Source organism: Chrysemys picta, chromosome 12 (assembly GCF_011386835.1).
Source record: "Chrysemys picta bellii isolate R12L10 chromosome 12, ASM1138683v2, whole genome shotgun sequence".
NCBI lineage: Eukaryota > Metazoa > Chordata > Testudines > Emydidae > Chrysemys > Chrysemys picta.
Window position 1 is genome coordinate 38,681,117 of NC_088802.1, and position 16,331 is coordinate 38,697,447.

A 16,331-nucleotide genomic window follows, 5' to 3' on the forward strand; every position below is an offset into this window, starting at 1 on the left:
TCCCCAAACAGATTAGTGCTTGTAAGAGAGAGACAACTGCTACAGAGCACATGCTACCAGGAAACATTATATTTGTAGGCCTGTGGTAATCTTGAGATTTGGGGACCATATAGAAGCAGCACTATAAGTGAAGACATTACACAGTAGTTATACTTGTGAGTCAGCTGAAAACAGGCACTTGGACAAAGAAAAGCAGACAGTATTGTAATCAGGATGGTACTCAGATGATTTTCTCCCTGTGTATGTCAGTAGAAGGGAGCAGGATATATTTCCATGGTTTTCAGGCATGACACCTTTGCAGTATGAGGAGAATTATACAAGGCATGTGCACATTAGGGGAGCACTAGCCGTCCTCCTGCCTGGTGTTCCCAACTCTGATTAAAAAAGAGACAATGAGACTGACCAGTTTCACATGAGACCCTAACAGGCATTTGTCTGCATCACAGGAACACCCCCAAACTTCCCTCCCCACAGCAAACACTTATTCATCTGTGCTCAAGAGAAGCAAGAGCTGGATGAGTTAAGGGATCTGCATGTCAGGACTGAGGTGCTGTGTCAGAGCTATGAACAAGAAGTTTGTGTTGTGTTTACCTTCATTATGCCTGGTTCCAACCAGTGCTATATAGGTCTCACCTTGGCACAATCAAGGTCAGATTAAAAAATGTGGAACATCTATTGATTTTCCTTTTCTTTTTAGTGTCTGGAATAAAAGTTGGATTGATAGCACTGGAATCTGAAGTCCTTTAACAATTATATGACACCCACACACCCCATACTGTGTACATGACTGTAGAACAGATTATGCCTCTAAAAAGAGGAAGTATTTCTTATTTTAAATTAGAAGTTTTACACTATGTCACTCTAGATCAATGTTCTCAGACGGCCTTGCCCTTAAACATCTGGCATGATTTTCATTAGTCATCACAGTGCTGTGCCTAGGAAGCTTGTTTTCAGAAACCAAATGTTTTCAATATGATAAATCAAACAACCCCATGGAGTTTCATTAAAATCCAAACAGCTGCAGCCAGCTAGGTAGGCCAGATTTATTTCATGTGCTGTTCTACCATGTATCTATAGCTAGGAAACGAACAAGTTTCCATTAGTTCCAGCTTCACAGTAGCATTAGTCACTGTTTAGTTATGGAAGTAGCCTTGGTGAGTGAGCAATACAAGGCTTTTATCTGCACTTCACACATGCAGTTTGTTTTCTGCCTACTCATCAATCAATAGATCTGCAGAAACCTGAAGAATTGACTGCTTCTTACTGGAGTGAATCACTTATACTTAACCATACAGACTCCTCCTATGTTTGCATGAATTCTAGGCCATCTTCTGGTTTATATTAGCTTCAAAGTACCAGTTCTGTTTTTTTAAATTTTTTAAGGCCTATGAATCCACAAATCAGTGTGTAAATGCTCCCAGGCTCAGTTCATATATTATTCTCAGTGGTATTTGCTGTATGAAAAACAAACAGTCTAAAAATGTATGGTTACATATTGCTATAAACTACAGAGAAATACTGAGCCAGATTTATCTTCAAAATAACTCCATACACTTCAGTGGAAAAACAGTGAGAATCAATTTGGCCCACTGGGCCAAAGACATTTGAACAGCCCTGAACAGTCATCTAGTAGCAATGTACTTTCCTGCTATTTGTGAGACTTAGATTCAACTGCCTGTCCCAGTCACTTGCTTTAGGTGTCAGCAGAGGATGGGAATGTTTTGGGAACAGCAGATCAATTCCAAGCAGGAGTGCTTCATGTCACTCAATGTTGACCAAGCTGGCCAATTAAGGAACAAAATCAACAAGAGCTAAAGGATAGTTTAGTCTTATCAGGCAAATGGCTGATTTGTTGTGATGCCAAGTCTTGAGTAGGGGATATAAAAGCAGAAGTAAAATGAGAAATCCTCATCGTTTCAATAGGAAAGCAGAGAAACCTCATATGATAAAAAGATTAAAATGCATCCACAAAAGATGACCCTTTAGCATGGTCTCTTCAGTCTTATAATCAGAGGAGAGCTTTAGTTTGAATCTGAGATCACTAAGTCATTGTATACTTAAGGGCAATGGTTCAGTAGGTGGAGAACTACACCCTGAAAGAAACAGAAGTGAAACTGTTGTGCCTCAATCTGGAGTGATCTTCTGTGTACAAAACACTTTTAAACCAATATTGAGATAAAGGAAGGCACCCTTTAAACAAACAGAACTTCTGGGACCAATTTATATCATAGGTTCATAGAATGTAAATAAAAAACCCAGACATTTGAAATAAAGTTGAACATATTTACTATACATGTAGAAAGCAACTGAGCATGAGGTATCCCCTCTATAGGTTGTGAATTGCGGCAAAACCTGCACTCACAGAGTTGTCTACTACAATATTTTGCTCCAATTTTGCAGCAGTGGTGCTGAAAACATCTGACCCGTGTCTTCACTAATACTTACACAATAGCTAGCACCAATGCAATTGTGCCATTGTTAAAAGCAGGTGCCAAACTTTATAGTGTAGATAAGCACACAAGTGCCCTCCATTAATTGACTGACTCATAATAGCCCTCTGGGGTGAATAAGTATTATTATCATCTCTGATTTGTAGATGAGGGAAAACAAATTTCCTCTGGCTCAATTCTAACACAAAACCACACTTATGGGAAATTATTCTCAAGCCCACCATACTCTCTGAGAACCTAATCCAACTCCCAATGAAGTCAATTTGGGAATCTTGCCACTGATTTCAATGGGAGTTGGACTGGCCTCTAAATGTTAATTAAATCATGAGAAACAAGATAAATTGAGTGCTTTTTTGTTTAAACCTTACAAGCTGTAGGGAAAGACAACATGTGGCACATCTGCTTCTGAACACAGGAGACAAAACAAACTAAAACCCTTTTTTCCTAACAGACAAACCTAAAGGGTATTCTCCTCCTGACATATACATGCAAGCCCTAGAAGTGTATGTTCAACACATCCAGCAGAGAATATACAACAGTTATCCACCCGACAAAGATACTTACTTTTACACAATAAAACGTAAGAATATAATTTTAAAAACCATCGTTTTCCAGAAAACAATCTATTCAAAATTATATGGCCACACATTTAAATGTAATGATAATGGCAGATTATGGAGATTGGCAACCCTCCAAGGAAAGCATGTTGTGTTTGTAAACCATCCTTCATCTCTCTTTTGTAGTAATATTTCCTTAGAGGAACACTGCCCACTTGAACTAGCTTAAAATTAACTATTTAAAAAAAATCCATTTTCTGATAGAGTACCTCGACTTAAACAACATGTCCTGAAATGTACAACAATATTGGTAAGAAAGCTTTTTCTGCTCCTTTGTTGATGTTAATAAAGGATTTTTCAGCAAGATCTTCAAAGATATTTAGGCACCTTACTGCTATTGAGTTAGATGAGTAACTCCCTTTGAGGAACTGGACTAAAATGACTAGCTAACTGAGTAAACAGGAGAATAGCATAACTGACTATACAAAGTAAATAAACTGGGGAAAAAATTGTCCCCTTTAACTTGTCTTGTTTCCAGTAATGGTAGGTGTTCCCTGTAACAAGGCATACACTTCTCAGACAGAAGTGTGGTATTTCAAGTTGATGGCTTCCCTTCAACATTAAAACTATCGTTCCATCTCACACAGTCAACATGAACATAGTTTCATTTAATCATTTCCTTCCATACTCCAGTGACAAGTTAAAAACTTTGCATGGGTTAATGGAAGTCATGGTTTCTAATTAAAGCACTTAGTAAAAGTACATTTTTCTTAATGGTGCTTTTCAACAGGAAATGTTTAATTCAAAGAAATGAATGGCGGAGCCAAAACCACACAGTGAGAGAAGAATGACGTAGTGGGGAGAGGGCTGTGGTCTAAGCACATGACTCAGAGCTAGGAACTCCTTAAGTGCTAATCCTTGCACAGACTCCTGAGGCCTTGGACAAGACACTTAAGCTTTCTGTACCTCAGTTTCCCTATCTATAAAATTAAATAATGTGTGCCTCTCTCACAGGGAGAATGTGAAACTTAACTAGTTAATGGTGTGTGCAGAGAGGTACCAATTTTGCTTCCCTCAACCAGCAGTGTGCAACAGACCCTGGTAGAATTCACACTCAGGGGAGGGCAGGCAGTACTTGCACTACTCCTCTTTCTCACAGTTCTGCTGGATGACAACAGCTTTAAGTTGCAGTTGGGACTCCATATGAGAACCCCTATGTCAGATTGCCTAGGGGATCCAGTGATACAGCCCATTCCATTTCCAACTTGGCCACACTCTCCCCATCTACACTGCCCACTTTTGTGGCTATGCCAGCTCCCTGGCAGAGGAGAAGCTGCGTGTGTCATGTGGTACCAAACCCCCTGCTCTCCAGGCACATTTTCTGTCATCGCAGCAGCCTGTTTAACTCAGAGCTGAATCTAGCTCTATGTCTGCAAAGCATCTGAACAGTGCTATAGCTGCCACGTATTACTACATACAGGAAAGGAGGATGTGTGCTGTAAGATTCAGAATCCTTAAAATACAGAGCCCAAAAATCTTATGCTCTACAAGATACCCTACTAGAACTGCATTATTTTTATTTCTATAGTGATAAATGGGGGACTGTACAATGCTGCAGAGTTAGGGACTCAACTTCTCACCAGGACAAGCAGAGGCAAACATTGGTAAGGCATGTTCCTCCTGGTTCCGCTGTCGATACCGCTGCACAAATTCCTTCTGGCTCTCCAGGATACTGAAATCAGCAGCTATAGTGGTGTCAAATACATAATGCACCCCTAAGAAACAAAAGGACAAGAATATGTGATGAATTAACTCCTGGAGTGTTTTGCATCTCACAGACCTTCTTTCCCATCTCCAGGCTTTTATGCAACCTTTAAAAACTCTAAGAAACAATGCGCAAACCCTGCTTGCTCTCCAGTTTGGGGCACACTTTTAACACCTGCAGCATACAACAAAACCATAAATCTGAAAGCACATTGTCTGTGTCACAGATTTTTAAAAAGCTGCTCACTTGTTAATAATATGATTCCCTTCAAAGCTTCAAAAGGAAATCTGTTTCCTTATAGAAAGTTTGCCCTTTAGTGCACACTTACACTCTGTTGCAGAACTGGGCTGCTGGCAATGACTCAAACTATGAACATTCTTTTACAACCAACAGTTTGAGGGCATACAAACTTTTATATCCCTGCAATGGGACAACCTTCCACTGATGCACTTGCCTAAATACTTATAAATACCTGCAAAATGTTCTGTATATCACCAAAGGCCTCCATCTATTTACCTGTCAGTGTGTTTCTATACTGCTGTAAAATATTATCTATACCATTGTACCTAGTATAATGTATTCCCAGATAATGTAAACAATCTAAAATACATTTGGGGTCCACCAATACTTATAGTGTTCCTTTCAGATAATTACTTCCCTTATTAATGGGAAAAAACACAGATCAGTTACACACGCTTATGACATTTGTTCTGTGGAAAACTATGACATAGATCTTGGAGGAGGAAAAGCTTCTTCTTTTCCTTAAGTAGGAAAAACTATAGGAAAGAGGAAGTTTTTGCAAAATGATATACGTATAGCAAGTGTTAGGAGCACATAGTATATGAGACATCAAAAAAGTATAGTTTTAATATAAAAGAAAGAGACTGTACACTGCTTGGAGAAGATTGTTGAAACAACGGTGAACAGGAACAAGGAAGCAGAACTTCTAAGACTATTATCAGCACTCAAACTCTCAAATGATTGGTCTGATAGCACGAGGGGTAAAATTCCCCTCAGTAAAGGTATATGGGGAATTCTGGCTTCACTGAGCTCAATGACAAAACTTCTATTGACCTCAATATGGTCAGGATTTCCCCCATGGACTGGAAATTAGACTGACAGTCACTGGTGTTATTTCTAATAATCTGTTATCTTTTCCATAATTAAAACTTCCCAGTTTCTTTCAAAACAGTTATTCACAGTTGGGGGTTCCTTCTGCTTCCACTTGGCAAAATTTCACATGTTGCAGTGCTTGACAGATGGGTCAATAGTTTTACTTTCCTTACATCACACTGGCCCTTTACAGGGAGGCCCAATAATGACACTCCATACCCCTTAGAGGGCTGCAAGATGGTTCAGAACTGGCTGCTTTCTTGAACAATTCGTAACATTCCTTTCCAAAATGACTTTGTCTTCAGACAGTTACAGCAAATAAGGACTTAGGTCCCTGTATTTCCACAGCACTCTCAGCACACAATTTTGCTCCTGCTACATATTTTTTCAGTTTAAGTCACGTAGGGGTAAAAAGAACTCTGAAAAAGTACTTTGTAGGAGCTCTCTTTGATAGTGATGAAGATAGGGGAGGATGCAGCTGTTCTCCAAATCAGTCACTCCTGCATAGGGTGACTGTCTGTCCCGAATTGGGTCGAGGGCAGTTCTGAAATGCAGAGTTCAAGTCCTAGTCCTGGATTGAATGACTCTGAGACAGCATTTGTCTTGGATTTGTGGTGCCGCTCCATGCCTGCCCGAGACTCAGGAGAAGCGCCAGCCATTTCACGGTGAGGGGGCTGAGATGGGTCTTAGGTCTCCCTTGCCACAAGGCCCCACCACCTACTCCTCCTCTCCCCACCAAGGCCCTACTCCCTGGCCAGGCTGGAAGCCGGAGTCGGGCCATAGTTCCAGGGAGCTCAGGCCACTGTGGGGAGCCCCAGACCATCCACCTGCCCTTGGTGGTGTGCTCCAGGGGGCAGGGACATGGGCCGGGGACTGCTCTTGGGCCCCCTGGCCCCCTGCTTTTGCCTTGTGAAAAGGTGGTCACCCTACTCCTGCGCATATGCAATTTCCTGCCTACATATAACTATAGTTCTCTTCTAAAATCAGGGTTATCAGCCCCTATAACAGGAAAGAAATAAACCCACTGTCCTCTAGCTAGCTCGGATACCCATAGCAGTGAAGCTATGACAGCATGGGTTTCAGTGTGGGCTACACAAGCTCGCTCAGGACCCTGGGTACTTACTCGGACAGCTGCCCTACACTGAAGTGCATACTGCTGCAGCTTCAATGTTATCAGTACCCAAATTAGCTAGCTTAAAGCTAGTTCAGGGATGTCTACACATGTTGCAGTCACATCTCTGGTTGTAGTGAGACATACTTTCAGTTTCAATGTCAATAGTCCAGACCTTGGCGACAGAACTACAAGCATGTGCATGTGTGATGGAGGAAAAACAATTTGTTAAAGAAACAGATTTCAGTGTGAAGCTTCTGAAGAGTCATTAGAAACAAAAGTGACTTAAAGACGTCTACAGAAGATACCTCAACAGTGTCCTTAAACTCTCTTCCCAACCCCTACTGCACTACCTCAAGAACATTTCTGGGATGGGCACTGTTATGTCACAACAAATAACTTAGAATATACCCTTTCAAAACAATTGCAAAACAGTCTCTTATGACTGGGGAGTGCTGCAAAATTCTGCCAGGGAAGAAAGATAACCTTGCTGTGTTCTCCCAGTGTAATAACAAATCAGAACTTACCAAGACTTTTGAGGAAACCACAGAGTTTCTTGGCTGCATCGTTTACACAGAGATTGAATTTAGCAGCAAAATAAGGCAATGACTGAGTGCATATAGACACTGCCAAAACTTTGTGTTTTGAGGTATCACATTTCTGGAAAATAAACAAAGCATGCAGGTGGATTATTACAACAGCATAAGATCCCTCTCCTTCTCATTCCCTCCCCATCCCCAAGAGTCACTCCTCTAATTGCCTGCTCTTTAAACAAACATACCAGGAAAGCCCCAATGAAGCAACTACCATCCTTCTTACAGAGAGTGGAATGGAATTTCCCTCTGGTTCTGTCAATGTTGAGAGTCAATCAGCTAGAGAGTTTGCTGTTGTATGACTCAAGGAATTCCATCCCTCCCAGGACAACCCTATCCTTGGCTCGTTAAGCAAGTAAGGAGAGTTAGAGAATCAACACTTATAGGATTTTGATAACTAAGGGAAGCATAATGCTCCCAAAATATGGGAAGAGCTTAGAAACAAATATAGGTGTTTAGATTAAGGTTTACAGGAGCACGGAGATTTGAAATTTTAAATATGATCCTTCAAACTAAGGATGTGATCCTGAGAGATGCCCAATGGCCTTAACTTCAACAGGAATTGAGGGCATTCAGCAGGACTGGACCCTAAACAAACCAACCCAGCAATGCTATATATGCACAATCAAGTGTGTTTGGTTGAAGAAAAAGACTGATGTGCAAAGGTAACATTCTGGTGAGGATGACGTCATCTATGTGAAGATGTACACTTTGTGTTTTAGTTAGGACATGTTGCCTGTCGTTTATGTTCCTCACCAACGGTAGTGGAAGACTTAAAAGACACAAGCGATAAAACAGGAATAGAGAAATCCTGCACCAGATGACTTAATAGAAATTAGAACTGGAAGAAAGCAATGATTCTGCTACATTTAAATCTTTATTAGAGCATAAGCTTTCGTGGACTACAGCCCACTTCTTCGGATGGGCTGTAGTCCACGAAAGCTTATGCTCTAATAAATTTGTTAGCCTCTAAGGTGCCACAAGTACTCCTGTTCTTCTTTTTGCGGATACAGACTAACACGGCTGCTACTCTGAAACCTGTCATTTAAATCTTTGTCTGTCTCACACTTATACAACCACATCATGCTATAGAATCAAACCAGTCCTAAAAACTGGCTAGAATATTCTGGGAGGAATCCTTACATATATCAAATAGGTGGAGAGAGCAGTATCAATTTCAATTAAAAATAAAATTTTTAAAGTAGCTGTTGCCTCCTGGGTGAGAGAACAATAGTCTGGAGTGGTAGATCATTAAGTCAATGTCAAGATCAGCAGACTCAAGTACAGTATGTATTAGGAAAGCTACCAAAGAACTAACCTTAACAATAAAATGGCACTGTCTTCATGTCAGACAGAAGCTATGATTTTATTTATTTTGCAAGAGGAAAAAGAACCCAAGATACAGCAAAAAGATACTCTTCTGAATACACATCTTTCAAATGTGTCTGGTATCATTCATACCTTAAAGCACGTACTAGAAACTAATGGGACAATTCTCTCTAATTTTTGCAGTCAGGTCTTTGATAATTGATAATTTCATACCTTGTGCATATTGTTATCTCATACTTTCACCATGATCACAAAAACCAGAATGCCTCCAACACTCGAGAAATGCATATTTAACAACACTATAATTGCACACCCTACAGTTTATTATTGAAGTTATGAGATAATCATCATGCTTTGCCCTACAGTTTCTTACTTATGCCTTACAGAATACATCTCATAAAATTTAGATTACAGCCATGATCTTACTTTCACTGATGTAGTGCTTTAACTGCTATACTATTCAAGGGTTTTTAGTTATCACTGAAACTGCTTAGTCACTATCTCACATCCTTCCTCTCACACAAATTCCTGCATGCTTTGTCACTTTACCTTGTTAAGGTTGAGTATGCGAAAGAGTTCCTTCTGATTTTGCTGGAAAATCCTGACACCTTCTTCTGATGTCACACAGTTGTCACAAGCTAGGCAGTCACTAAGGAATATTTTAGCACCAGCCAATTTATGGAATTCATTTTTCTAGAAATGAAAGGAGATTGGATAAGCTAACTTTCAGGGCCTTTGCACTGACTTATTTAAACTGCAACTGTAAAAACACAAGACTGTCCCCCTCATGTGTGGGTGTAACATTTAAAATTAGAAAATGGTCTGTTCAGTCTCTCTTGATTTCTCTGCCCCCTGTCATTATTAAACTGTATTATTATATGCCAAAGCATTTTGAGATATTGTGTACTATCATACAGAAGACAGTAGTGGCAAAAAAATTCAAACTCAGATTTTTAAAGTTAAGCATCTAACCAACATCCATATTTATGCACCTGAAGTGGCTTGATTTGCAGAGGCATTGAGCATTGCATCCATTAACTTCACAGGCAGTTGCGAGTACTTACCTTCTCAGGCTTCTTCAATGCTGAATATGGATTTACATAATTAACGTCAGACATCCAAGTCTGAAAACGTTGGCGACAGTTTTTATTAAGGGCACAAAACAAAGGAAAGGTCATGTCGTGATCACTTGAGTCAGGCAAACTGTCTCAGTGCCTAAACAAGATGAGTCCCATGTCTATGGCAAGCAGGATTTGGCCCCAAAGTTGCATTGTTTTTGTGTTACATTATATGAATGACAGCTCTGTAAGGGATCTGGGGGTCATAGTGGATCACAAGCTAAATATGAGTCCACATTGTAACACTGTTGCAAAAAAAGCAAACATAATTCTGGGATGTATTAGCAGGAGTATTGTAAGCAAGACATGAGAAGTAATTCTTCCGCTCTACTCCACACTGATTAGGCCTCAGCTGGAGTATTGTGTCCAGTTCTGGGTGCCACATTTCAGGAAAGATGAGGACAAACTGGAGAAAGTCCAGAGAAGAGCAACAAAAATGATTAAAGGTCTAGAAAATATGACCTTTGAGGGAAGAGTGAAAAAATTGGGTTTTGTTTAGTCTGGAGAAGAGAAGACTGAGAGGGGACATGATAACAGTTTTCAAGTACATAAAAGGTTGGTACAAGGAGGAGGGAGAAAAATGTTTCTTCTTAACCTCTGAGGATAGGACAACAAGCAATGGGCTTAAATTGCAGCAAGGGCGGTTTAGGTTGGACAGTAGGAAAAACTTCCTGTCAGAGTAGTTAAGGACTGGAATAAATTGGCCAGGGAGGTTGTGGAATCTCCATCCTTGGGAATTTTTAAGAGCAGGTTGGACAAACACCTGTCAGGGATGGTCTAGATAATACTTAGTCCTGCCTTAAGTGCAGGGTACTGGACTAGATGACCTCTCAAGGTCCCTTCCAGTTCTAGGATTCTATGATTTATGGATGGAACATTGTTTGTTAGTTAGTTTGAGAGAGGAGGAACTTCTGCAAAGGAGAGAGAGAGACTTCCAGACCCCTTGCAAACTCTCAAACGAAAAGTGTTATTCAGTGTAATTTAGCAAACCAAGTATGAGACCTATAGCATCATTACCTTTTTCACCTATAGTTAGAACATACTTTTGTGTGGTTTGAAGTGCCAAGCACCCTCCACCTTTTCTTTCAAAAGTAACTCACACAAGTAAGAAATTTGCAGGATCAATTTTTGCATGGAAACTGTTTTCCTGTATATTGCATTTGCCTTGAGTTGATCCTACTAACTCTGACTTGTGAGTAACTTTTACTCAAGTATTCCATTCTCTTCATTTGGACCACTCATGGGAGTAACGATTTCATGGGTTGGACCCGATCACGTCAGATGCCGAGCAGCCTAAACTTCTATGGATTTCACTCAGAGATAAAGGTGTTCAGCCCCTTGAATGATCAGGCCCTTAAAATGCAAGATGCTTTTTTCGGGGGGGAGGGGGAGGGGAGATACTGTGTCATTTTAAGTGTTGGTAAGTATCAGCTGCATGTCATTCTGTAATTATGAACCACGTTTATTTGAACGAGTAAAAAATGCAAAAAAAGCTTGATTGAGATATAATAAAACAGGCACAAACCTTTTTTTTTTTTTTTTTTAAGATTTGAGGAAGCATTTTCAGCCTTTTCAACTCTTTCTACAAAGCCACTGAAAGAAATTATCTTGTTGGTGCTCTGCACTGAGTGCTATCTTTTCAATTTCATCCTTCTTAAGAAATTGTCAATATAATAAACCTGCTTTTCATAGCTGTTGAATACTCACGTATCCCACTGACTTTAATTGGAGTTCTAGGTGCTCAGCACTTTTGAAAAACCAAACCCTGTGTTTGTATCCCTATCCCTAGAGCCCTACGTATATACAAAATTTGTATCCGCATCTGATTCACAAAAATGATCTGCAGATATCTGCATCAGTGGATAGCCATGGATATCTGCAGATTTACAGAGCTTTAGATATAAAATTTGGATCGGTTTCCATCTGCGATCTGCAAAAATGTTCCACAGATATCCGTATCCATGGATATCTGTGATCCGGATATCTGTGGCTATAAAGTGGATATCTGCGGATTTGCAGGGCTCTACCTATTCCAGCTCCCTTCTGGATTATTTTCTGTGAATTAGTTCTTACATGTAGGACTTTGGTTTATAAGTACAGTGCATATATTTATTTGTGTATAGCTTATCCTAACATTTATTTATTCTTTTCCAAAGGAAAAAAGGGCACAGAACAGAGAAGGATAAAAGTCAAAACAATAATATACCTTAGATTAATAAAATCATTTCAAAAAAGGAACATTACCTCCTCATTTTCATCATTCGTGCTCAGTGGATCAACCGATGTATTTTGCTTGTCATCATTTTTCTGTTTTTTACTACATTCCTGAAAGACATCATAGAAATGTGTGATATAAACCAAAAACCACTGCTCAAAAAACATTTTTAACTAGGTCTATGACTTCAGATTGTGTGTTACATTTTTCCAACATGTTTATTACAATGAAAACATTGATGGGAAGTTCACCTGCTTGGCTTTTACAGCTTTGGGTGTATTTTTAACACTGGGGGCAGGGATAAGGAAAGAGAGCAGGGAGAAAGGTACTGCAGTATATATGGCAACCAGTATAGCAGGGGTGGCCAGCCTGTGGCTCCGGAGCCACATGCGGCTCTCTTCAGAAGTTAATATGCGGCTCCTTGTATAGGCATCGACTCCGGGGCTGATGCTACAGGTGCCAACTTTCCAAGGGGGGGAGGTGCTCACTGCTCAACCCCTGGCTCTGCCACAAGCCCTGCCCCCACTCCACCGCTTCCTGCCCCCACCCCTCAGCCTGCTGTGCCCTCGCTCCTCCCCCCTAGAGCCTCCTCCATCCCAAGAAACAGCTGATCAGGAGGTGCAGGGAGGAAGGGGGAGGCGCTGATCAGCGGGGCAGCAGGCGGGCGGGAGGAGGCACTGGGAGCTGGGCGGGGAGCTGATGGGGGCTGCTGACATATTACTGTAGCTCTTTGGCAATGTACAGTGGTAAATTCTGGCTCCTTTTCAGGCTCAGGTTGGCCACCCCAGCACTATAGTGTACCATAAAATAGTCACATAAAGCCATTTGAAATGTAATCAGAATATAATGAAAATTGCATAAAAGATCATGTCACACACAAAAAATCAGCATCGGTAGGTTACATTAAATGTCATTCCCATCACAACTTGCCCAGAGAAATAAATATAATTAAACCTTTCCTGGAAAAAAAAACAGTTTATACATTATTATATGAATGGTATCAGTAAGGTAGACTACAAGAGGCAAGCTCATTTAGAACTATGCACTGTGTAGTGGCTATCTGTGACCTGGTAATCTATGACCAAATTCTATTACTGCACCACCGTCTCAGATATAATATATCAAAAAGTTCAAGTCACTTAACTGTGCACTGGCTGCAACTTAGCCCTGCCCTGCGGTATAAAGTTAAGCCCCTCCAGCGGCCCAGACTTGCTTTTCTTATTCAAAAAAGGAAACCCCTTGAAACACAAAGGATCCTCACATTATGTAACAGATCAAGCAAGTGAGTGTCTGACCTGGGGGTGGAGTCAAACTACTTACTGTTTCCCATGCATAAAGTCGTAAGAAAATAGCACTCACCTTTTTGGTACAGTTTTCACACTTCATCTGTGAGTCTTTGTATTACTTTTTGGTATGTATGTCTATTCAATGTTTAAAGGTGATTTTCTTTCTACAGAAGAGTGTTGATTCTCTTTATTCTACAGGCAGAGGAAGAACGGAGGAAGCAGAGGGAGGAGTTCAATGACTCTGCTTGTCAGCTCTCTGCAATAATAAAGGCACAAAGAGCAAGAAATTAGCCTAGCTCCCCCTTCCAATTCCTGTTGCCTTTTGTTGTTATTATTATTGGCCTACTGCCCTCTTATGGCACGCCTCCTGATTGGCACTTTCAAAAGCCATCGAGATGCCCGGGAGTGGGAGGGTCTGACTGCATAGCACCCAATTCGGTCTTCCTGTGGGTGGGAAGGACCTTTAGATTCATAGATTCAAGGACTGGAAGGGACCTCGAGAGGTCATCGAGTCCATTAGCTTCTTCAGACTCTATAATGGACCGGTTTTACAAAAAATAATTATCACACCACACGTTAGAGAATTTGCTTACATTGTAATGCGCAACAAATACCGCAGAGGAAAAGCTTTTAGGAAGATCAGTGGGCTGGATGCAGGGCCTGCAATCAGCATGATTAATGGCTTTAGTATTGTACAGAAACATTCCCTTCCCCCACCTCCTTGACATGCTTAGAATACAAATCTGTAACCCATGATTCTGATTCATGTTCATGCTGTAGATTCTGGCAGCGAATACATGTTGCTCTGGGGGTCGGGGACTTTGGTCATCCCTGTATTTTGCACAGTGGTAGCAAGCTTTGACACTACATGCAATTGATGCGAAATGAACATGCAAAACAAGGGTGGTAAAAGGGGTCACCCCTGCACAAGCAGAAGAGACTGTATCTTGCTCTAAGAGGAGACTTGGGACACTGCTTCTCGAGGGAAAACGCAGCTCTCTTCTTAATAATGGTGGGAGTGCTCCATAGACAGTGCCGGTGTAGACTCTGTCTTGCAGGAACATCAAAATGGGGGGGAACAACAGGTTCACACCGCCGCAATGGAGGAGGAAAAACTGCTTTTGATTTGAGTCTCGTGAATGTGGTGGCGCCTCATTCTCTGCTTAAGTGTTTAATAGCCCCCCTTTTAATCACACACACAAACCTCTCTTCTCTTATCCCAGTGATTACACAAATCGCTCCCTGTGGGGCACCTTAAGCCTTGAATTCTGATCATTTGCAATGAAACGATTCATGATTCTCACTACCATCATCGATTTTTTTTTTCGCAAAGTCAGCACAAGGCTAACAATTTCCCACTGTCACAACCGCAGTACATTGCTTGGCACCCAGATGCAGAACAAAGGGGGGAAATCTAACATTTTTTATGTCTATACAAACACACAGACGTGCTATCACAAGCTGTAACAAAATAACCACCATGCAGCTAAAGGAATGAAAGAGAAGAAAGGGGAATGAAAGAGAAAGGAAGGGAAAAGAATGAGATACTGTACCTTGCTGCTTGCTTCATTTAACCTATAGTAAATTATGTCCTGGCTGGTAGAAATTAAACAGCATGAGGTAAAGTCTGGAGCATGTTGCGGCTATTAAAGAGATCCATGTATATATTAGGGGAAAAAACTAGGCGACAAGGGTAGGGAGTCAAGCACAGGCTCCAGAAAAAGAAGCGAAGTGCTCTTCTTTTTCACCTATTATTTAATGTAAATTCTTTCTGTCCTGCTTGTGCCCTGAGCGGCTCCCCCGGCAGCCTCTACTCCCTCCCTCCCACTCAGTTAGAAGTGTTCATTGTAGACCTGAGCGCTGTCACGTAGTCCCAGGCACTTATCTGGAACTGCAAGGGACAGCGCCTCTCTGCTGCAGAGGAGGTAAAGGTAACGCCTCATTCTCACAGCTCGGCTAGGACAGAGTGGGGGCAACAACAGCAAAGAAGCTTCAAGACTGACATTCACACGTTGCTAAAGGGCACTGCTTTGTTTGTACACACTTCACCACTCCATACAGGATATGCTTTTCTAGCGCCTCAAAAGCAGAAACTAACGTGAAGTTCCACAGATCTCCTTGAGTTTTTTTGTGTTAAGACATTGAGCTTTTTGTGTTGCTTTTTTTCACCATGACTATTAAAAAGAAACAAGAGAGCTTATCTCAAACTATAGTACCTACATTGTAGACTGACTTGCCCCGAGCCTGAAGGCTGTGCCTACTGTGCATATATTGATTTCAATAAACAATAAATGAACACAACTGCACTATTTGTTTGTGTCTTCCTTGAGAGACAAATAGAAATTGCTTCTATATTTTGTTCACTTGCAATAACAAAAATTGCAGAAAAGCGGCTTTGCCCACACCCTGCAGTGAGAAGGGAAGCTGTTTGTAGACTGTATTTGGCCCTTTTGGTGTCCCAAGCATAATTTAAAGTGCTGTTATAAATCAGAAAATAGCAAACAGTGGAAACATGTAAACTGTAATTATGCACAGTAGTATGGAGCCTCATATATCCTCTGCATGACAACTGTACTCACATTCCCTTTAAGGAGACAGTTAACATTAATGGCAAGTCATTGACATACAGAGAGATTTGAATAGCTTTTCCTGCTGTTCTTGAGTTTGTTTGTATGTAATATTCAACAATTACACATGGGCAAAACTGCATTCTTCTTTCCTTTTATTTTTTTCCCCTCTGAGTTTCTCTCTAAGACAGCTCCTTCTGGATTTAGGAAGGTTATGGAAAAATCAT

General features: G+C 40.9%; 1 protein-coding gene across 4 annotated transcripts in view; it reads right to left on the minus strand.

Moving 5' to 3' along the window:
* NARF (nuclear prelamin A recognition factor) overlaps positions 1 to 16,331 on the minus strand; it is a 38,331-nt gene that overhangs the window by 14,893 nt on the left and 7,107 nt on the right. For 2 of the 4 annotated variants that reach the window (XM_065562703.1, XM_065562704.1), the window contains exons 2-6: positions 13,611 to 13,793; positions 12,281 to 12,361; positions 9,468 to 9,611; positions 7,524 to 7,656; positions 4,648 to 4,782 (exon numbers count right to left, since the gene is read on the minus strand). In XM_065562703.1, the coding sequence (XP_065418775.1) occupies positions 4,648 to 4,782; positions 7,524 to 7,656; positions 9,468 to 9,611; positions 12,281 to 12,361; positions 13,611 to 13,637 (520 nt within the window). In that variant the 5' untranslated portion in view covers positions 13,638 to 13,793. Of the gene's footprint in view, positions 1 to 4,647; positions 4,783 to 7,523; positions 7,657 to 9,467; positions 9,612 to 12,280; positions 12,362 to 13,610; positions 14,090 to 15,090; positions 15,424 to 16,331 lie in introns of those variants that run through there. The other 2 variants (XM_008163846.4, XM_065562702.1) reach the window with 2 other exon arrangements.